General features: G+C 39.9%; 1 protein-coding gene across 7 annotated transcripts in view; it reads left to right on the plus strand.

Annotated features, from left to right (window-relative positions):
* Positions 1–24,582, plus strand: part of dnajc6 (DnaJ (Hsp40) homolog, subfamily C, member 6) — a 188,922-nt gene that overhangs the window by 41,790 nt on the left and 122,550 nt on the right. For 3 of the 7 annotated variants that reach the window (XM_059647867.1, XM_048538743.2, XM_048538750.1), the window contains one exon: positions 10,793–10,887. In XM_059647867.1, coding sequence (XP_059503850.1) covers positions 10,857–10,887 — 31 coding nt within the window. In that variant the 5' untranslated portion in view covers positions 10,793–10,856. The other 4 variants (XM_048538746.2, XM_048538747.2, XM_048538748.1 and 1 more) reach the window with 4 other exon arrangements.

Consider the following 24,582-nt stretch of genomic DNA (forward strand, 5'->3'; position numbering starts at 1 on the left):
GTGTGTAAATATGTTTTATTTTTTGTACATCTTATGAATAAAGTATATTTTTTCAAATAAAATAAAAAGGTGACAAAACGTCTGAAAACTAACCTTCCAGCTCAGCGAGCAAACTTACATCCAGAGCCTAACATAAAAGAATCGCACAATTTGAATAACTGTTTAATTCATATCTAATAATGAAGTAATAGTAAATTTAAATGCCTTACATTGGAAAAAAATGACAAGATGACTTGTTGCGGGAGGAGGTTTGAGGCTGCTCTGTTGCTAAATCATGGGTTGAAGGAGAGAAATTGTGCTTGGGTGTAGAAATAACACTTTGTTAACAGAAAGCTCACACATGGTGGGAGAATGGCTCAGCACATTATCCAGGATGAGGAGAATCTTGAAATCCAAATTTTTTTTTTTCCCCTGCAGTGCTTTCCAAAAACATCAACAATAAGGTCGGAAAAAATTTGTCCCATCATCCAACATTTTTCGCTTGGCCTAAAGTCGACGCTGAGAGTAGACTTAAGTTAATCTTTCAAGGTTGTCCATATTCAGGACAAAGCCTGCAAAACAATCATGTGATGTTGACACATACTCCTTCACGCAATGATGGAATCATGTCATAACCAACACAATTTTATGTTTTAGAAATAGTGTTCCCCTATTCGTCATTCACATTATAACCAATTCACGTAGCTGGAACATGCATTGTACCAGAGCCATCTGTAGCCTTAGTGGTGCATGCAGCATGTTAGTCCCACCCAGCACATTCATCCTCACACTTAAAGAAATGAGAAAGTCCTGGCCAATATCTATTTTACCAACACGACACAAAATTAATTAAAATGAAGCATTAAACCTCATCTTGTTCAAGGTATGATCCTATTATCATTGGGAAACCAATTGGTTTTCCTCCACAACACTAGCAAACCCTACAGATCACTACCAGGAAAAGGTGGTGATAGGAAATCAGCTAGAAGGTTCTTACACCATGCTGAGATGTTGTAGGATGAATCCTCACAATATTTTCCATGCGAGTTATAATTCTCCAAGTCTCATTTTCACAAATCCAAGGGCCGAGACTGAGAAGAGACTTGATTTCATATAGCCACATTTAAAATATATTAATCATCCTGAAAAGTACTTTGGGATGTTTATTAAGCATCCATGTAAGGAGATATTAGATCAGATGATCGGAAGCTTGGTCAAAGAGCTAGATTTTAAGAGGTGTGTTGAAAGGAGAGAAGTGAGATATAGGGCTGGAAGGTTGTAGGGAGGGAATTCCAGGGCTTGGGGCTGGACAAATGAAGTCAAGGCCACCAATAATGGAGCAATTAAAGTCAGAGATGCCCAAGAGGCCAGAATTAGAGGAGCACATATCTCTGAGGGAAACAGAGGGAAATTTCAGATATAGAGTAAAAGAATTGAGATCAAGCAGGGGTTTCAAAAGAACAAGAAAGTTAAAATAAAAATATTCCTTGCCTGGGAGGCAATTGCAGGTGAGTGCTCAGAGGTGATACAAGAATGAGACTTGTTACAAGTTACAACACAGGCAGCAGCATTTTAGATGACTTTAAGTTTGTAGAATGTGGACAATGTAGGGGCCAGCTGGAACTTAACTTATCTGGTCCAACTTGTTATTATCTTCCAATGACATATCTGGTCAGATCCTAACAAACACTATCAATTTAACAGAGATAATGGGAACTGCAGATGCTGAAGAATCCAAGATAACAAAGTGTAGAGCTGGATGAACACAGCAGGCCCAGCAGCATCTTAGGAGCACAAAAGCTGACGTTTTGGGCCTTGACCCTTCATCAGAAAAGCTATCAATTTAACAATCCTCTTTCAAAACTGTTCATTATCTCAGGAACATCCTGAACATAAAGACATCTCCTGGCTTACTTTCTCCACAATCAACACTTCCCTAAACATCTTATTCCTCCCTCTTCTGCACACACACTTCCAACAAGAAGTGTAAGGAAATCATGGACTTCAGTATTACTAATATTGAGACAATCTACTCTGTGGCTTCTGCTGTATTCTCTCCTTCCCATTTCCCAAACAATTCCAGTGTTTCACCTGCGTTAGCTTTTAAACAGGTTCTACTTCCTTTCACACTCTCTCCAACCTCTGTGTCCACGAGACCCACCTCTTGTGTCTTATTCGATGAGTCTTCCTGGATCCATGCCAATTAAAATAATAAATAGATCAGCCTATTCAGATTCTATCTCATTCCTTTCTTAATTGAAACAGACTTTCAATTCGTCTGCACTTACAAACCACTGTTCAGCCTCCAAACATATATTCCTCTTAAGTCCTTAAATGAGAGCTTTCTCAGATCTGCGTGCAGTTTTCTCACTACTCCCTGTCTGAATCTTTCCAAATCGGTTTTCTCCTCCGGTCCTTAAATAGCCTCAGTTCATTATAGATGACACCCTGGAATTCAATAAAATTAAGGCAAAGTACTACAGTTAGAAAATACACAAATAGAAACAAAGTGTTGGAACAGCTCTGCATGTCTGGCAGCATCTGTGGTGAGAAAAACACATGACTGACAAATCTTCAATACCTCTACTGTTTTCAATACTGTCAATCCACCTTATTGCTCTGTCGAACTGGATGAAATAGTCCTTCTTGGTTTGCTGATGCCTATTCAGTCATAACTAAAGTATGACTGCCACAGGCTCAGTGGTAACGTCCCTACCTCTGGGGCAGGGAGCTCAATTTCAAGTACCACCTGCTCCAAAGATGAATATGCCCAAATAGGTCAATTAAAAACATATCACTTTAGTTTCCTCGAGATCAAATGTACAGGTACAGTTTATCATGACTGAATGCAACAAGTATCAGTGAAGGTGCTCCAATTGCATCCAGACGTCCTAGATGCAAGAAGGAAATATTTAGCCTCAGTGTTCACTGTTTGTTGCTATGATGTAATAGTTTGATGTGCACCTGTCAGAAAAAGATAGGAATTGATTTGGTTATACTGGTCCTTATTACAGACATTCACATTTCTTGTTAATTCATGAAAGGTAATTACCTGGGTTAGGTATTAGTAAGCTTCTAGTGGTAGAAATACTGTACTTAATCCTTTTAGAATGTCAATTTGAAAATTTGAAGATGCAGAATTAATATGGGAGACTTCAGTTTGCAATTTTTATTGTCATTAGCACAATTTGATATCATAATGAACAATAGAAACTTTAAAGAACGCAAAGCCAATAAACTACCATGTAATTGCGTTTAGTATGTGTAAAAGGACAAGTTATCTATTTGTCTATTCACAATATACCAAACATATTACTTTTATCTGTGGGACTGTTTTATATCCAAAACTGCCCAGATGACTGTTTCAATCCTTTCATCCATTGTGAAGCATTTGAGTTTTTTCTCCCCTTGGAAAAGTGTACTTATATCAAGTTTAAAAAAAGACAATAACAGCGGTATAAGGCCAAAGTATATATATTTATGAAGGACTTTGGAAAAGAACATACTCTTATGGTACTTAAAATTAAATGGCCACTAATTGTGCAGCTTTGAAATGGATCCCTGCCTATGCTCCAATTTAAATTCAGGATCTTGAAAAACACATGCAAGAATGAAGTGTTCTCAAGAAAATTTTCTTTATCAACATGCATATGTAGTTACTAGACAAGGAGCAAAACTCAACCTTCTCTTAGGAGATAAGGTAGGGCAAGTGACGGAGGTGTTCGTAGAGAGCACTTTGGGACCAGTGACAATAATTCTATGAGTTTTAAAAATAGTTATGGGAGAGGAAGGCCTCTTGTTAAAGATCTAACTTGGAGCAAGGGCAATTTTACATTATTAGGCAGGAACTTTCAAATTTTGGTTGGGGTAGGCTATTCACGGGTGGAGGGACGACTGGTAGGTTGGAAGCTTTCAAAAGTGAGATCACAAGAGTTCAGAGACAATATGTCCCTGTTAGAGTGAAAGGCAAGACTAGTAGGAGTAGAGAACGCTGGATGACTAAGATATTAAGGCTCTGGTCAAAATAAAGGAGGCTACATATGACACTTCATAGACAAATGGGATTAAAGTGAATTCCTTGAGTAGTATAGAGGGAGTACATAAGCATACTCACGAAGGAAACCAGGAAGGTAAAAAGGGGATATAAGATAGAGATGAAGAATCCAAAGAGATTCTACAAGCCTCTATATTAGGGGCAAAAGAATAACTAGGGAGAGAATCAATGAGGCCATTTATGTGTGGAACCACTGGAGGTGGATGAAATACTAAATGAACATTTTGCCTCTGTATTTACTGTGGAGAAAGACATGGAAGCTAGGGAAACTGGAAAAATAAATAGGGATGTCTTGAAAGGAGTTCACATTACACAAGGAATGGATCTGGATGTCTTAAAATGCGTAAAGATAGATAAATCTTGGGACCTGATCAAGTATACCCTAGGACAATGCTGGAAGCTAGGGAAGAAATTGTAGGGCCTCCAGCAGAGATATTCATATCACACGCAGCCACCAGTGGGTGTCAGAAGACTGGAATAAGTCTAAAAAGAAAAACCAGAGAACTGTAGACCAGTGAGCCTGACATCAGTGGGTAGGTAAGTTGGAGGAGATTCTGAGGTACAGAATACACATGCATTTGTAAAGACAAGGACTGATTAGGGATACTTGAAACTGATATCTAATTCAAGCCCACTGACTCCCACAGCTACCTGGACGACATCTCCTCTCACCCACCCTCCTGCAAGAATGCAATTCTACTCCCAATTCCTCTGTCTACGCCGTGTCTGCTCCTAAGATGGAGCATTCCACTCCCGAACGTCCCAGATATCCTCCTATTTCAAGGACCGCAACGTCCCCCACTTCAGTGGTCAAAAATCCTCTCAACCGCATCTCTTGCATTTCCTGCGCCTCTGGCCTCACATCCCCTCCCCGCAACAAAAAGACAGAATCCCCCTTGTCCTCACGTACCACCCCACTAACCTCCAGATTCAACGCATCATTCTCCGCTATTTCCACCACCTCCAATCTGACCCCACTACCGAGGATACATTTCTCTCCCCACCCCTATCTGCCTTCCATAGGGACTGCTCTCTCCGCGAATCCCTCGTCAGCTCCACACTCCCCACTAGCCCCACCACCCCCAGCACCTTTGCCTGCAATCGTAGGAGGTGCGAGACCTGCCCCTACACCTCCCCCGTCACCTCCATCACAGGACCCAAAAAAACCTTACACATCGGACAGATGCTCACCTACACATCCACTAATGTGGTCTATTGCATCTGCTGTTCCAGATGTAGCCTCTTCTACATTGGTGAGACCAAGCGGACACTTGGACCTGCGCTCTGTTCATGACAAATCACAACACCTTCTGGTCACACACCATTTCAACTCCCCCTTCCTGGACAGCATATCCATCCTGGACCTCCTCCCTTGTCACAATGACACCACCCGCAAACTGGAAGAGCAGCACCTCATGTTCCGCCTTGGAAACCTACGGCCCAATGGCCTAAATGTGGATTTTACCAGTTTCAAAATCTCCCCACCCCCAGCCTTATCCCGTAACCAACCCAGATTCTCATTCCCGACTCCTTGACGTGACACAATCCGTCCATCTTCTTTCCCACCTAGAGATAGTAAGAACCGCCAATGCTGGAGTCTGAGATAACAAAGTGTGGAGCTGGATGAACACAGCAAGCCAAGCAGCATCAGAGGAGCAAGAAAGCTGACATTTTGAAGACCCCATTTCTGAAGAAGGGTCCAGACCCAAAATGTCTGCTTTCCTGCTCCTCTGATGCTACCTGACCTGCTGTGCTCATCCTGCTCCACACCTTGTTATCTCTTTCTCTGCCACCTATCCACTCCTTCCACCTTACTCACCAATGCCTACCTGCACTCACCTATCACCATGCCACATATCTTCCCCAACCCCACCTCTCCTCTTTCTATTTATTTCAGTGTCCCCACCACCACTCCTGAAGAAGGGTCCCGAACTGAAACGTCTGATGCTGTCTGGCCTGCTGTGCTTCTCCAGCTCCACACTTATCTCTGACTCTAGCATTGGCTTTTCTTACTATCTCTTACGAATTGTCAACATGGCTTTGTTTGTGGGAAATTGTGTCTCACTAACTTGATTGCTTTTTTTAAAATTTTGAGGACACGACCAAAAAAAATAGATAAGGGTAGACCAATAGGCATGGGCTTTAGCAATTCCTTTGACAAGGTTCTGCAAGATTGATTGGTTAGTAAGGTTAGATCACATGGGATCTAGGGGAAGCCAGCCAATTGAATACAAAATTGGCTTGAAGATTAGAGACAGAGGGTAACGGTAGAGATTTATTTTACACACTGGAGGCATATGACCAGCAGTATGCCACAAGGATCAGTGCTGGGTTCGCTGCTTTTTGTCATTTATATAAATAATTTAGATGTGAACATAGGAGCTATGGTTTGCAAATGATACTAAAAGTGGTGGTATAGTGGACAGTGAAGAAGGTTATCTCAGAGTACGTTGGGATCACGATCGGCTCAGCCTGGGCTGAGGAGCAGATGGAGTTTAATTTAGATAAATGAGAGGTATTGCATTTTGGTAAAACAAAGCAGGGTAGGACCTATACAGTTAATGGTTACTGGTAGGGGCATAGGAAGCGTTGCCAAGCAAGGAGACTTGAGGTTCATTGTTCCTTGAAAACGGCATCACGAGCAGACAGGATGGTGAAGAAGGCATTTGACACACTTGCCTTCGTCAATCACAGTATCAAAATAAAAATTGGGACAGTATGTTGAGGAGGCCAATTCTGGAACCCTGCATACAGTTCTGCTCACCCTGCTAGAGGGAAGGATATTGGGACTGGATGATTTGAGTTATAAGGAGAGGTTGGGACATTTCTCCCCACTGCACCCCCCCCCCGCCCCCCACCCCAACTCCACAACATTAGAGGCTGAGGGGTGACCTTATAAAAGGATTACAAAATCATGAGGGTCATAGATAAGGTGAAAAGCAAAGGCCTTTCCTGAGGGTAGGGCAGTCCAAAACTACAAAGCATAACATGAGAGGTGAACAGTTTAAAAGGGACCTGAAGGGCAACTTTTTCCATAAAGAGGATACTATGCACATGGAACAAGCTGCCAGATGTTCAACATTTAAAAGCTATTTGGACAGGTTCATGAATAGCAAAGGTTGAGAGGGATATGTACCAAAAGCAGGCAAACAGGGCTAGTTTAGTTTGGGAAACCTAGTCAGCATAGACAAGTTGGACCCAAGGTCTGTTTCTACACTGTCTGACTCTAACCTAAAGAAGGCCTTTTCCATTCCCCTCAAAGAAGAAAATAATTTCTTTCCTTTAAGTTGTCCTCAACATAAATACCTTAAACCCATAACTGAGTCACAAACAAAGTTGGATGTGTAAGAATTCATTCCTTAACAAAATTCCACGAATCCCCCTAGTTACCTTCTGAAGCAAGGGCAATATCCAATACAGCTCCTTAACTTTCAAATAAATTGATAAACTGCAACATGCTTTGAAAAATTGATTAAAATCACCTGATTTGAAAATCCAATTTATATTCTAGCCACTAAGTATCACTACCTCAGTTAAAGAATTTCAGCAGCTTTGTACAGTGTAGCATAGCACTTGAAAAGCAAAACACTTCCCCTTGCTTACTCTCCTTTACACTCACTAAATTAAACATGAGCTTTCAAGAAAGTGCCTTCAGGCACTTATTTCCCCCACCTGACAATGGCTGTCTTTCCAAATGGAGAGCATATGGATTCAATCAGATTTCAGCTGGGATTACCACCATTTCCTTACTTAATGGCAATTACTGTTGAGACATAAATAAGATTTTCTTGGATTTTCATGTTAATGATAGTTTAATTAATCAGCAATTGATAGTGAATTGATGTTCTAATATACTTGACCAATCCATGAATCATTCTGTTTTGTTTTCCCCTTCTACCATGAACCTCTCACCCTACCTCTTCTTTAGGTACAGGTAACAGTTACCCTGTGGTGTCTGATCTAAATGTCTCAACAGTAATTGCCATTAAGCAAGGAAATGGTTGTAATCCCAGCTGAAATTTATAGCCTCACCTGACATTTATCCATGTGCATTTGCAGAAGGGCTATTGATCAAGTCCAGAATGATGGTCAGTTTATCCAATCTGGATCATTTGAAGTTAATTGTTATTATCCAATCAATTATCTTTTGGAGCTAATTGTTGGATCCTTCCAACCACCCCTCAGCTAGCTGGAATCAACTAATTTAGCAGCAACTGGATTTCAAATTTTGAGACCTCCTGATTGTTTGGCTTGAGTGTTAATTGGATAAATTTGCTGAATGAATGTTATAACTGCTTTTCCCCTTTTTAGTTGTTGGGATTTCACTTTGCATCACATTCTTCAGGTATAATATCTGGGTATGTGGTGTTTTTTGGAGTGTTGTCTGTTGTAGTCTCTTCTTTATGATCTGAGCACTTTCTAGGCATTAACTATTTATGCTTAAAGTAGCTTGTTTAATTTATTTTCTTGCATTTTATGTGTACTAATTCACTGATATTGAGGCCTGGGCTTCCTGATAGTATTACTGAAGATAACTTTTTTTTTAAAAAAAAGGCTTATTTTAGGCTAGAAGTAATACAGCCAAGATTTTTTATCAGTTTTAAATTATGACAACTAGAAAATACTTTGTTTTGGAGGTTGTCTTTCCAGACTTTGTCATTTTTTAAAATTTGTGTAAATAAGATTTTCTTGGTTTTCATGGATCACTAATTTTGCTTTTATAGTTTTGATATTTAGAATATTAATACAAATAGAGAATTTACCCCTCATTGCTATACGGCACTAGCCTAGTGACCAAAAACCATTTTCTTCAGCCTCATTTACAGATGTACTCTTGAAGCAACAACATTTTTATTTTACATGGTATGTATTTACATTGTCAATCTCAGTAAACAGTGGTGGCTTCCAGCATATCTCCTTACATTAACTGGCTGTTCAGTAGGATTAGCAAGGATGCATAATAAAGCACATGACACAGATTCATTTGGGAGTAGGTAAGATATTAATGAGGGAGACAGTAATGGTAGTGTTAAAAGGGAAATGCTCAATGGGGCCAAACAGGCATGCGTGTATTCCTGAACCATCAATAGCATAACTTCTCAAGTTAGTTTACTAATGAAAGCAATATGTAGTACAGTCCAGAATCATTTGGAACAGAAATATTCCAGGTTTGCTCATGGTTTGGGTTGAGGTAACAATCAAATTTCTGCAATTGGTATCATTTATACTAGATCAGAGATGGTAGAAAATATGTCATGCAAAGAAAAAAAATCAGAAAATCTCCATAAATGAGGTTGAAAAATACTTCTTTGGCTTTTGTGTTTAGCTACTGGTGAACTTGGATGGTAAAATCAATTAGCCAAAAACAATTTCCAATGGCTTGGTGAATAAATGTGGAACTAAAGAGGCTGTTTGTTGAATTTTTTTATTTGTTTTTATTTCAGCTAAGCTATGAATAGGAATACTTAATTATTTTGTAGCCTTGGCTCTGAGTGAATAATTAAACCATGATTTCTATTGCTGATTACTAAAGAATGCAAAACTGGTTTAGGGAAGTATTGTGTCCTCTGGTGCTAGGCAGAGGTAGCAGGCTTCCTGCTAACAATCATTGGTTTGGTCTTTCACAGACAAAGAATGATCACTTGCCAAGCATATCAAACATAAGTCAGTGCCTTCAGGAAAAGTGGGGGAGGAAAAAGTAGGAAGAGATTTTTATTTCTCTTAAGACTTGAATCACATTTAAGAGTATGTACAAATCCAGTACCACCTCTTGATAGATAATGTAAATTAAATTTCATGAAATCAGCAGAATGTTGTTGTTTTTTTTCTAATAAACCAACTGCAGTTCCAGCACTTTTTCTCCTGCCATCTGGCTGGGTCATGCCAATAGCTGTTTGCTTCCTGTGTTATTGTACAAGTAGGCAGGACCGTACAAGACACAAACACAAAACATTGCTGTGCATCAGCAGCCATGGATAATTGGATACAATTTCAGTGACCTTTGACTAAGTGCGAATGACAAATCAAAGGTCAGCACTTTTGAGCAATTCCGCTTAGGTTATTGAACACTTCTGCAGTTGATGGGAATATAGTAAAATAGTCAACAACGACAGCAACTAGAGGTAGGGAGAAAGATTGCTTTGTAGTTGTTGGCAGCAAAGAAGGTACCGAAATAATTTTGTTTATTTTTAAGTACTTCACAACAAAAGTATTGCATTCTAAAATATAAAATGCCTGAAGCTTGTATTCTGTTATCGGGAGGAAGGTAAAGCTATTTTTAAACTTCTGTATCAAATTATTAAGCTATGCAAAGGCTTTTAAAATTCTTTTTGTAAGCACAGCCATTGCTAAGGATTTCATTTTGTATGTTCCTATCCAACCGAATTTATTAGCAGTTGCTCATGCGTTATTTTAAAAATTAATCATTATTTTCAAATGGAATCAGAAATTTAATAAGATTGTCAATCATTTAAAAATGCATACAATATAAAGCTCTTAAAATGGAAACTGTGCATTATCTGTCTGTCTGTCTAAGTTAATGTTCCCCTACTGCATACTGTTTACAAGTCTAGGATTCAGACTCTTGCCATATAGGTTACCCCGGCGCACTGAGTTCGGGACTGGCATCTGTTAAACAAGAACTATATTTTGCTGCATTATCTTTTGTGCCAACACCAGCCAACTTGGTGATTTTCCATGCAGATAATCAGAATCACTTCCCACTTGCAGCTTTTTTTCTCCCCTTTCTGCATTTGACAGGCTGATGGAGATTTAAATCTAAGCAGCAGTCAGCTGAAGCAGGCCCAAAACCTACCAGAGACCAATGTGGCACCAGGAGAATGCAAGATTAGAATGTAAGTAATTTTTTTTTCTGGACTTTTATACCTTTTTTTTTAATGTTCAAGGTACATGCCAAACTGTATGCTATTATTATTGCTGTACTTGATCTACAAGATCTTTGTACATAATTCAGCATTGTGAAGAGTCGTGATGCTCAACAATCATGCTTTTAACTATTTGTGTGAAAGAAATAATGTCTTTGAATATTTGTAAAATTGGGAAAAATATTTTAGAACTTCTAACCTTTTTGCTCTCAATTTTCTTTCTTCAACTTGTCATTTGCCATTGAAATAAATACAACATTCTGATGTTTGCTTCAGCATATTTGAAAGAATTTCTAATTTTCATCGGATCAGCTACAGAAAATGATCAGACTCTGTAAAAAGTTTAAAATATTTGAAGATAACAATGAGAAATCATCGTCCAACATTATTTAGATATATTGTGCAATAATCTGTCATAACACTAGAGTTTCTTATTTTTATAATTCTTCAGTTTTGGATTTAAGTTTGGATGTGAATTGTGGAGAAATGCTCAGTTTTTCTTGAATATGAAACATGAGGGATAGCTTTGTTAAATGGAATTTTTATTTAGAATGACAAATCATATTTTAGCTATCGTAGCTGCTCTGAAGAATTGTCAGAATGGTTTTGTGTTTTGCGATTGTGTTAGTGCCATCTGTCCACAGTAATCTCAAGGGTCATGGAAATCTGAAGCCTAAGAATTTTAGGCAAAACTGTAGATTAGTTGAACAGTCTAAAAGCAAAATTTTGTGCAGGGCTGTGTCTTCAAAACACAAATTGTTGAATCTCCTTTTTTATGTAGAAATCCTCGACCCATTTAAAAATGATCATGCAGAATATTTTACCCTCTCAATAGCAATATGCAAGTGCTAAAATGGAATCTCATTTCTGGGATCTATATTTATTTCCAGATAAATGGGATGAAGTTAAAGTGTTTAGAATTGTCTTGAGCAAGATTAAAATGGAAGCAAGTCCATAACATGTAGCACTCCAATTGACAAATTTGTTCACAGATGCTTTGAGAATAGTCATTTAAGAAATGGAATTGGAGGGCGTTTTTCAATCTGCAACCATTCCTTATTTATCTAACCTGGAAAAACAACATGGGAGATACACTGGAAGCTGTACCACAAACATTCATACACTACCGAAAGAAGTAATAAAATCATAGAATCCCTAGGGTGTGGAAACAGGCCATTCAGCCCAACCAGTCCACAACACCCCTTACCCAGTCTCGTCCTCCTACCCTTTCCCTGTAACCCTGCATTTTCCAGGGCTAATCCACCTAGCTTGCACATCCCTGGACACTGAGCAATTTAGAATGGCCAATCCACCTATTCTGCACATCTTTAGAGTGTGGGAGGAAACTGGAGCACACAGAGCAGACATGTGCAGACTCCACACAGACTATCACCCAAGGGCAGAATCAACCCAGTCTCTGGCGCTGTAAGGCAGCTAATCATTGTGCCACCATGCTGCTTAAAAGTTAGCAGCACAAACTCCAATTTGTCCAACCACTTCAAGACAGGTGATATGCACTAGGCACCTGTGATATGCACTAGGCACCTGTGATATGCACTAGGCACCTGTGATATGCACTAGGCACCTGTGATATGCACTAGGCACCTGTGATATGCACTAGGCACCTGTGATATGCACTAGGCACCTGTGATATGCACTAGGCACCTGTGATATGCACTAGGCACCTGTGATATGCACTAGGCACCTGTGATATGCACTAGGCACCTGTGATATGCACTAGGCACCTGTGATATGCACTAGGCACCTGTGATATGCACTAGGCACCTGTGATATGCACTAGGCACCTGTGATATGCACTAGGCACCTGTGATATGCACTAGGCACCTGTGATATGCACTAGGCACCTGTGATATGCACTAGGCACCTGTGATATGCACTAGGCACCTGTGATATGCACTAGGCACCTGTGATATGCACTAGGCACCTGTGATATGCACTAGGCACCTGTGATATGCACTAGGCACCTGTGATATGCACTAGGCACCTGTGATATGCACTAGGCACCTGTGATATGCACTAGGCACCTGTGATATGCACTAGGCACCTGTGATATGCACTAGGCACCTGTGATATGCACTAGGCACCTGTGATATGCACTAGGCACCTGTGATATGCACTAGGCACCTGTGATATGCACTAGGCACCTGTGATATGCACTAGGCACCTGTGATATGCACTAGGCACCTGTGATATGCACTAGGCACCTGTGATATGCACTAGGCACCTGTGATATGCACTAGGCACCTGTGATATGCACTAGGCACCTGTGATATGCACTAGGCACCTGTGATATGCACTAGGCACCTGTGATATGCACTAGGCACCTGTGATATGCACTAGGCACCTGTGATATGCACTAGGCACCTGTGATATGCACTAGGCACCTGTGATATGCACTAGGCACCTGTGATATGCACTAGGCACCTGTGATATGCACTAGGCACCTGTGATATGCACTAGGCACCTGTGATATGCACTAGGCACCTGTGATATGCACTAGGCACCTGTGATATGCACTAGGCACCTGTGATATGCACTAGGCACCTGTGATATGCACTAGGCACCTGTGATATGCACTAGGCACCTGTGATATGCACTAGGCACCTGTGATATGCACTAGGCACCTGTGATATGCACTAGGCACCTGTGATATGCACTAGGCACCTGTGATATGCACTAGGCACCTGTGATATGCACTAGGCACCTGTGATATGCACTAGGCACCTGTGATATGCACTAGGCACCTGTGATATGCACTAGGCACCTGTGATATGCACTAGGCACCTGTGATATGCACTAGGCACCTGTGATATGCACTAGGCACCTGTGATATGCACTAGGCACCTGTGATATGCACTAGGCACCTGTGATATGCACTAGGCACCTGTGATATGCACTAGGCACCTGTGATATGCACTAGGCACCTGTGATATGCACTAGGCACCTGTGATATGCACTAGGCACCTGTGATATGCACTAGGCACCTGTGATATGCACTAGGCACCTGTGATATGCACTAGGCACCTGTGATATGCACTAGGCACCTGTGATATGCACTAGGCACCTGTGATATGCACTAGGCACCTGTGATATGCACTAGGCACCTGTGATATGCACTAGGCACCTGTGATATGCACTAGGCACCTGTGATATGCACTAGGCACCTGTGATATGCACTAGGCACCTGTGATATGCACTAGGCACCTGTGATATGCACTAGGCACCTGTGATATGCACTAGGCACCTGTGATATGCACTAGGCACCTGTGATATGCACTAGGCACCTGTGATATGCACTAGGCACCTGTGATATGCACTAGGCACCTGTGATATGCACTAGGCACCTGTGATATGCACTAGGCACCTGTGATATGCACTAGGCACCTGTGATATGCACTAGGCACCTGTGATATGCACTAGGCACCTGTGATATGCACTAGGCACCTGTGATATGCACTAGGCACCTGTGATATGCACTAGGCACCTGTGATATGCACTAGGCACCTGTGATATGCACTAGGCACCTGTGATATGCACTAGGCACCTGTGATATGCACTAGGCACCTGTGATATGCACTAGGCACCTGTGATATGCACTAGGCACCTGTGATATGCACTAGGCACCTGTGATATGCACTAGGCACCTGTGATATGCACTAGGCACCTGTGATATGCACTAGGCACCTGTGATATGCACTAGGCACCTGTGATATGCACTAGGCACCTGTGATATGCACTAGGCACCTGTGATATGCACTAGGCACCTGTGATATGCACTAGGCACCTGTGATATGCACTAGGCACCTGTGATATGCACTAGGCACCTGTGATATCAGATTGGCCATTCTACATTGCTCAGTGTCCAGGGATGTGCAAGCTAGGTGGATTAGCCCTGGAAAATGCAGGGTTACAGGGAAAGGGTAGGGGGACGAGTCTGGGTAAGGGGTGTTGTGGACTGTTTGGGCTGAATGGCCTGTTTCCACACCCTAGGGATTCTATGATTTTATTACTTCCTTCGGTAGTGTATGAATGTTTGTGGTACAGCTTCCAGCTTCCAGTGTATCTCCCAAGTTGTTTTTCCAGGTTAGATAAATAAGGAATGGTTGCAGATTAGAATCTATCTCTCAATAGAGACTGGAGATTAAATCCAGTGCCTTAGCCTGCTTGGCCACTCTACAATCTAAAAATTTTTATTAACTTAGTTTCTATCTATTTTCTATTAAATTCCACCAGTTGCCCAGGTGAGATTTGAACCCATGTCCCTAAATCATTAGCCCTTCAGTTATTAGTTCAGTGTGATTACCACTTTGCCACCATCTTCCTCAATCAAAATAAATAATGTTTGAAAGGATGGAACAGAAAAACTTTCATCTGCCTCGATTTTTATAAAGTAGAAACTATCATCTGGGAATGTTTGCAGGTTCAGGATGCAAAGTATTGTTTTTTCCACTCAGCATTATTCCTCCTCTTTCCCCCCCCCCCCCCCCCAAAATCCCGGACAAACGGCTTGATGACCAATGTACCTGTATGGATGTGTGCTAACTTTTTTAAAAAAGTGTTGCAACTTCAGATACTAAGGGGGAACAAGCCAACATTACACAAACTATAAGTAGTAAGGCAGGCTGTTTTAAAATCTGATAATCATTTGATCCATTGCTTAACAGAAAATTATCTATCTCTCCCTTTTTTTTCCAAAAAAAATTCAAGGCACTGTTCCAACACCTTTTGCAATTGAGTTCCAAAGACTCAGGACTCTTGAGAGAGAAATTTTTCCCTAATGTGTTTTAAATGTGGGATGCTCTGAGGTCAGTGTGAACTTGTTGGGCTGAAGGGCCTGTTCCCAATGCAGGGATCCTATGATACATCACATGGGAAATGGGTGACCCCCTGGTTTTTAAACTGAATTCCAATCCCTCCTGTAAGAGGGAACCTTCTCACCTGACAAGACACCTCAGTATTTTATTCTGTTAGAAAGTTGTGTGTTGTATAATCATAAGCTGGAAGGCAAGAAGCTTGAAGTTTGTATTTTTTTTTCCAAAGAAGTGTTTGGTTCCTTTTAAGGGGTGAAGTGCTTTTCTAAGCTTGGATACGTGCACAACATGTGTCTGTAAGCAGTTCTGAAATGGAAACGTATCAATTGGCTGTGTGGTTGGAAACCGTAGGCTTGTTTTTGATGGTTTGGCAACAAGCTGGAATCAACCAATTTATTTAAACCAAGCACTTAACGATTGAAAGCCAATTGAATTTAAATCTGACAACCTCTGACCATTGCTATTGTTAGAAAATTGATGTCATCCAATGTACGTAAGGAGGTTTTGTTTTTTTGGAAAACTGGTGTAAGTGAACTGCTGCCTGAGAAATAAGAAACTAGCGCTCTGAAGGAATCATTAACCTCTCTCTCTAATAAAGCACCATCTAACCATAAAAGGTACCATGGCATGTTTAGCTAAGTCTTCACAGAAGATTTCACAGGTAAAATCGCCAGATCAGCGGAAGAAAGGCATTTATGACTCGACAGCAGAAGAGAGACTAAATCTTAATTTTTTTTCTTATTACACGTATTTACATCAGTGGCACTTGTGTTTATTAGAACAACATACCAGTAGAATTTATTTCAGTGAGAGAATAGTTAGTAGTTAAGGGGGAAATGTTCAGTTTGTTAGTAATTCTGTTAATTTGTTCAATCAGGGTTAAATAAGTAGTTACTTTTTGCTTACAAAGTGAATAGGAAGGATCTTCTTTCTTTTAGCCACTCTTTTTATAACAGATTATAAAGGTGAGGCAAGCTTATCTGTGTGTTTTCGGATTTAATTATTAGAAGGGAACCTCTAATCCTGCCGTGACAGATTGGGAGTTTGTGTTTTTGGTTCAATTATCAGAGAGGATCGACCTCTTCTTCTTGACAATTTGCTTCAATTAAATCACTATTTATCTGTCCAAACTCTGGTAGATACAAAACCAGCCTATCCAACTCTTCCTCAGAAGGCAACCTGCCAATTCTCGGTATTAGGCTGGTAGACTTTCTTGGACTCCACCCCCACCACTTGCGCAAAAAAAATGCATTTATGTCTTCCATAAATAAGGTGATCAATACTACGTTTGGTACTCCAGATCCACCACACACCACATCCAGTTATAATTGGTGGACAATTAAACAATTCACTAGAAGGGAAGGTTCCATAAACATCACCTTGCTCAATAATAAGGGAGCTGAGCACATCAGACCATAAGATAAGCCATTTGCAACAACTTTCAGCCAGAAGAGCTGAGCTACCTCCAGAGTTTCCCCTGAATCACAGATGTCAATTCAATTCACTCTGCATGATATCAACAAGCACCTGGAGGCACTGAACATTGCAAGGCTATGGCCCTGACAACATTCTGACACAAGCACTGAAGACTTGTACTCAAGAACTTGCTGCTCCCCTAGCCAAACTGTTCCAGTACAGTTACAAAGCTCACCAACCTAGTGATGTGTAAAATTGCTCAGGCAACCCTGGATGCACAAAGCAAGATGCAAGCAACCCAGTGAATTACTGCCCTTTTAATCACTTGCTGATGATTGAAAGGTGTTTTTGATATTGTTGAATCGCTTGATAAAACTAACCTGCTCAGGGACATTGAGTTTGGATGCTACCAGAGCCGCTCAGCTCCTGACCTCATTCAAGCCTTGATTTGAATGTGGACCATAAGCTTGATGAGATGTGGTGAGTGTCTTCCATTGACTTCAAGGCATTCTTTTTGACTGAGTATGGCATCAAGAAGCTTTCACAAAACTGTGGTTGATGGGAGACTTCCATTTCCTAGAAGTGAATAAAGTTTAAAAAAAACAGGAAGGAAAACCTCTGATTGGAATCGTACCTGCCACAAAGCTAGTTGATTTATGGTTGTTGGTTAGCCACCTTACCTCCAAGGATATCTCTGCAGGAGTCCCTTAGGGGAGAGTCCTAGCCCAAACATCTTTAGTTGCTTCGTCAATGATCTTCCCTCCATTGTAAGGTCTGAAGTGAAGATGTTCACTGATGATTTGCACCATTCACAATGCCTCAGATACTGAAGCAGTCCATGTTCAAAGGCAACAAGACTTGGACAATATCCAGGTGTGTCCTGAAAAATGGTAAATATTTCTGGTAGGGCAATTGTGTGGCAATGAGCATCTCCAACAACAGAATCTAACCACTCCCTTGACATTTAATGGTATTATCATTGCTGAAGTCCCAACAACACAATCCTGGAGGTTATCATTGACTAGAAACTGAATTGGACTAGACAATTAGATGAGACCATCGTGGAAAAATTCTTTGAAGAGCTTGCCTCTTGATTTCCTCGACTTGTCACACTGTCCATAAGGTACAAATCAGAAATGTGGTGGAAACCTCTCCAATTGTTTAGACTGATGCAGCTCCGACAACACTTAATCATGACATCATCCAGATTCATGTTTGGCACTGATTCATTCCCTCCACTGATGCGGAGTGTACACTGCTAATATCCAAAAGATACACTGCAGAAATTCACCAAAAATTCTTAGTACCTTCCAAACCCATGGCCGCTAACCGTCTAGAAGGACAAGGGCAGCAGATTTGTGGGAACATCAAAGTCTCTAACCATCCTGACTTGGAAATATATTGTGTTGGTGGGTCAACATCCTGGAAATCCGTCTCAAACAGAATTGTGGATCTATGCCAAATGGAATAGTGTTCCGAGCAGCAGATCATCACTTTTTACAAGGGCAACTAGGGATAGATGATAAATGCTGGCCTAGCTAGAGATGCTTAGATCCCAGAAATGATTCTTTTTAAGCAAAGTAGTGGTCTCACTGGTGTTTTGCATTGCTGAAGCATATTTTCCCCTACTTCTGTTCACTTCTTGCCATGATAAATGGAAATATTCTGTTTGCTTTGCCTGCACACTAACACACTGCAGCTCATGCAGGAGGATATCCAGGTCACTCTGCATCTTGGAGCTCTGTAATTTCTCACCATTTTAGATATATTTTTAAATTATCCCTGTCAAAATGGATAACCCGCATTCCCATAAGAGTGGATAACATTACAATTTTCCCATCGCTTTTGCCATCCCTTTCAGATCACTCATTATTTCTACCTGCCTTATGCCCAACCCTACTGTGTGGTTACTGTAAGTCTCTCCCACAAATGATTTTCTTGGCATAATGATTTCTCATTTCTACCCAAGCAGTTTCCACATCTTTAGTTTCCTGAATTTTGGCCATCACTCACTATATTGTGGTTTTATCATCAATAACTAGCAAAGGAGGACAGTTGGCAATCATTCCTAAATGTCCTATACTCTTCACGATTTAATCCAATTCATGTTATCTTGCAGCCATATCTTTGTAAAGACTTCCAGATTGTGTATTTATTTCACTTCTGTTTGCACTCTTTTATCTGTTTTTCTTTTGAATGCAATGTGCATTCAGATACACATCCATTTATTCCCACTATATTATAATCTTTATCTGTTGGGTCACTTTTAGATTCATACTCTATATCTCTTCCTGTTGCACTCTACATTTCCCATATTAATACCATTTTTCTTTTTGACCTCTTACTCTTTTGATTTACCACATCATTCTGAATTTGATCCGTTATCCTTGCTAATCAGTTTCAAAAATTTACTTCCTCAGTTATGCAGTTGGCAGGAACACCAGCTCTAGCACTATTTTAAATTGAAATCCTCCCACTGGTGCAGATTCCACTTTTCTGAGCACTGGCACGTAGTACTGCAGATGTAGCCTCAACAACACCCTTTTGATAGTTGTAACAAGTTTTCTGTTTAAATTTCAGTTCCCCAGCAATAAAAGCCAAAATTCCATTTGCAGTTCTTAATCACTTGTTGTACCCTCATGCTAACTTTGCATGTTTCATGCACAAAAACATCAAGATTCTCCTCCACTGCTCTTTTTGGAGCCTGTCTCCATTTAAACAATAGTCTGTCTTTTGATTCTTCCTTCCAAAGTGCATAACCTCTCTTTCCTACATTAAACCCTGCTTTTGCTCATCCATTCAAACGATGTATATCTCCTTGCAGATTTCTTATGTCCTCACCAAACTTCTCTCCCACCTGTTTTCTTTTTGTTTTGTTGTATCATTAGCAAATTTGGATTCATTACTCTCTTTCCCCCCCCTACAAGTTGCTAATAAAGGCAGTAAATGGAGGCCCTTACAGTGACCAACCATTTTTTTAAAAAAAAAAGCTAATGCTGCCTGTTGGTATGTAAATGGCAACTTCACACTAGGCCAAATACCATGAGCTTGTATCTTGTACAACAATCTTTCTATTAATAAAAGGTACTTATTATTGGATGCCTGCTGAAAATCCAAATACGTTACATCTACCCATTCCCTTTTATCAACTCTGCCTGTTATATCCTCAGAAAATTCTAGTAAATTTGTCAAACGTGATTTCCATTTCATGAAATCTAATTAACCTTGTACGATTGTTAAACTTTCCTAAGTATCCTGCTATTTCTTCCTTTTATTGATGGACTGTAGCATTTTTCCAACACTGCTTACTGGCCTACAGTTTTGTGCTTTCTGCTTCACTCCCTTCTTCAACAGGGGGGCATTATATTTGCAGTTCTTCAATTTGCTGGAGCACTGCTAGGATTTAAACAGCTAAAGAGGAAAGAGTTAATTAGGCCATATGAAGGTAAGCATGGTGCAAAATAGGAAGTTAGATTGAAGAAAATCTCAAGTTTGGCATGTGAGCAGGAAACAACAATGGTACTGTCGTCAATGGGAAAAGAACCATGAGGAATGGCCTGTAATTAAAAACATTAATGAATATGATGTGCATAAAATAAATATGGGGCCATTATTTTACTTCAATGCTGAGTCAGAAATTGTTCAGGACGATAGCATAATCCACATATTACAGTAACAGTGTGATATGTGGACATCTTGGAATGCTCCTGAAAAATTACTTTGTCATGTAATTGTTTAGTTCAGCTTGCGAGGCCATAAATATGGAGATAGCAAGAATTGCAGATGCTGGAGTTAGTCAATACAGCGTGGTGATAGAGTCCTGATGAAGGTTCTAGGCCTGAAATGTTGACCCCTGCTCCTCTGCTGCCTGGCCTCCTGTGTTCCTCCAGCTCCAGTGTATTGACATTGAAGGCTGTAAATACATATTGTACTAAGAATAATCAATGAACTAGCATCTTCAAGACTCCTCAAATTTCCAATGCAGTAAATTGGTAGGATGGTAGTTTGAGGGTAATTTTGTTGACTGGAGCATTGTACAGCGTAAAGGAATGATAATTTCTTGTGGTCCCAAAGGAGCACTCCTCCTTTCTTGGTCTAACAAAGGCTAGTTTCTAGGTGGCCTGTTGTATCTGCCAACCTACTGTAGTTGGGCAGGTAGGTGATTAAAGCCTTCCAGTTCAGACCTTGGTTAATATTCAAACAGATTGCCATATAAGTATGAGTTCAGGAGGCCACAACTGTATCACCAGAATGATACTGTATAAACATGCTTTGTACTGTATTACCTTGAGCTTGAGTTGAGGGATGATCTAATTGAGACACTTTCCTTAATAAAATAACTCAAAGGAGAAAGAAAGAGTAACTATTTCCTCTGGAAGAATCCTGGCAAGAGAAAATTTAAAACAGGAGCAAGATCACTGAGGAGTGAAATCCAAAACAATTTTTGCAGTCAAATTGGAGCATAGATATGCAGCTTCCTCACCTAAAAGCCTTGGTTCAAGGTCAATTTAAATTTTAAAGATACTGACGTGGTTTTTCTCTGGAAAAAGGAATCCAGATAGATGACTCCATGATTGGCAATAGATTTCAGTCAGATTGGCCTCCATCTAATTTGAATGGTAGAAGAGATTTGAGGGCTTAACTTGCTCACTTCTGTTCCTATTTTCAAGGAAAATTTCTAACCTTTCAATGCATCACAACTATTTAAGTATGAAGTGAACTGAGAAAACCCACTGTCATTTGCTTTTTTTTAAAATGCCTGCGAGGCCAAACAGGAACTTTAATTTATTTGATGTTTCATTAATCATAGAGTATTGGAACAGGGCGGCTCCCACTCAGTTCTGCATTGCAGTGTCAGCCTACATGCCATGCTGAAGTGTTGGAGTAGGCCTTGAACACAGGCAACCATAGATCCAAGAGTGAGGCAAAAGGAGGAATGACCTTGCCTTGCTAGCTTTGTCAAAGAGCTGTGAAGTTGTCATATGTTGATGGTTGCACTGAGATCAGCGTTCTAATTTACTGTAAACCATTTATCTTTCAAGATTTAACATAAGTAATTTGCCTCTGGCTGATGAATAACATCTATAGTGCAAAAATGACTGTCAGTGTTGGAAATACATATCCGGCTCAATATGTTAGAAGCAAAGGCTAAGTTGACTTTTAATTTGATATTAAAGATATGTACCACAGTGAGTTTGACACTTAAACCATCTTAAGAGCAAGGAGAAGCTAATTTTATACATGTTTCTTCCAAATTTCAAATCACTATTTTTGATCCTGTTTGTCTTTTTAAATAACAACAACAACTTTGTCTCCTTTTGCTAATAGAAAAATAGATTCCAGACTAAACAGCTTCTGCTAGTTTGCCACTGAACAATGGTTTGAAAGCACAAGGCATGGAAAGCAATGGAAGGAAAATCATAAGTGTATAGGCATCTTCCATCAGCACTGAAATCGCCCGCCTACACAGTCAGATGTCATTGAACAGAAGGTGCGAAAGCATAGGTGAAAAAATGTATTTAAAAGCAAAGTAGACTTTGCTCCAAAATATTGCTGCCATTTCAGAAATGTGTCATACACCTATGAATTTTTGTGCTTTTTTTAGTACAATATCATGTTACAACACAGTAAGCCAAAACAAATCGGGATCACTATCAGTGGATTTGCAACTCAGTGCGTGAAAACATTCAATGACCCTGAAAAATGGATTAATTGTTCCTAACCAAATGAGACCAATAACAGATTAGGCAATAGATTTTAATACCTTAAAATCTTTCTCCAATCTTCTTTTATCATACACTGTTACTTGGGTACTGACAGATACAGTTAAGGGATAAATTAACAAAGAAAATAAGCTGTAATTTGCCAGTTCAATAACTAACTGTTTAAACTTTGAATACCAGGCTTTAGTGAAATCCTTTTGATGGATTGCATTACAAGCATGTAGGACTGTACCTCTTGAATACCAATGTCACGAGTCAAGGCAAACAGTTTCCACAGACTTATAGAGACTTCTGCTTATTTTTTACAATTGGGATTCTTAGAATTTTCAAAAAGTCAATAACTAGAAAAATCTAAAAGCTTCCAAAACAAAACTGCCTGCTGACCTAAGCTTATTCAGAATCCGGTTGACTTTTTTCTAAGATTCTCTGGCTGACATGTACTGGCCCTTCCTTGATTGACCAATTTGACATATGACCAGCTGTCAGTCCCTGAGCACAGCAACATCTAGGTGCAGTCTTTCTGCTATATCCTGATAGCAGTAATTGACCATCATTATCTTCCCCAGCCAATTCCCAATAGCAAACATTAATCTTTTAGTGTCTTTTTCAAAGGAAAATGCTGCTTGCATTTCTCAATGTAAGCTCTCGGTTTCAAAACAAAAGGAAAAGTATCTTAACAATCAAAATGGTGTATGTAGTTACTTTAAACCTTGACTGATAGAAGATTTTTGATCCAAACAGTGTTTGGATCCAGGCAAGGCCCCAATTTTTGATCTAGTTGAGGCTATTAACCTGTTGTAAAGAATTACAACATACCAGTTTTTACTGAAAGAATCTAGGGATTTTATTCATGGTTTAATTGAAAATATTTTGACCATACAAGAGTCGAAGAGACTTTATCAACTTACTTTGATTCTACAGTTTATTTTGTATAAAGCTGGTTATCTACGTAGGTACAAATAGCCAGTTTGCAGTGCATTATAAACCATAAATTATGTATGAAATATGTAAAACAACGAAGATCAACTTTATGAACCTGATAGGGTTCAACTTGGCATCTATGTCATCAGTTTGAGATCAGCAGCAAGTCCATACTAATGGCTCAGCGTCCTTTTTATATGATTGTAACCTGTTTGAGACTGTCGAGAGGTTTTGGCTTCAGGTCTCCATTTGTGTTATTTTCTGTAGAAACTAGGAGGGTCAGTTTCCCTTTTCAACTAAGGTTTTTCCCAAAAAATACGCATTTTGTAATAGATTTTGTGGGTTTGTTATATTACAAGTTGTTGCACTTAGCAAACCTTTAAGCTACCAATAAAAGAAAAAACGCTGGTCTGCTGGAAAACGGAAATAAAAACAGGACATGTGCCCTGTTTATTGTAGTTAAGCTACAAATACATTCCAGAATAAATTCTATTTGAAGTTGCATCTACCAATGTTGCAGTTTCCATCTCATTATTTAAATTGTGGATAAGCCCAGCGTAGAATATTAAGTTCTGATTTACGATCACTGAAATATCCTTGCCTTTCACTTTTTAAATTTTTTTTGAAGATCTAGAGCAGATCTCCAGCTCTGAATATCACCATTGTAACTTTCATGTTCTGATTATAGACCTGTGCATTATAAAAAGCTTTCAGTTGAAGTACTTGCAACAAACAGGTACATGGTTGTGCTATCAGCTACTGATAAACTGTTA

Source organism: Stegostoma tigrinum, chromosome 8 (assembly GCF_030684315.1).
Source record: "Stegostoma tigrinum isolate sSteTig4 chromosome 8, sSteTig4.hap1, whole genome shotgun sequence".
In the NCBI taxonomy this organism is placed as follows: domain Eukaryota; kingdom Metazoa; phylum Chordata; class Chondrichthyes; order Orectolobiformes; family Stegostomatidae; genus Stegostoma; species Stegostoma tigrinum.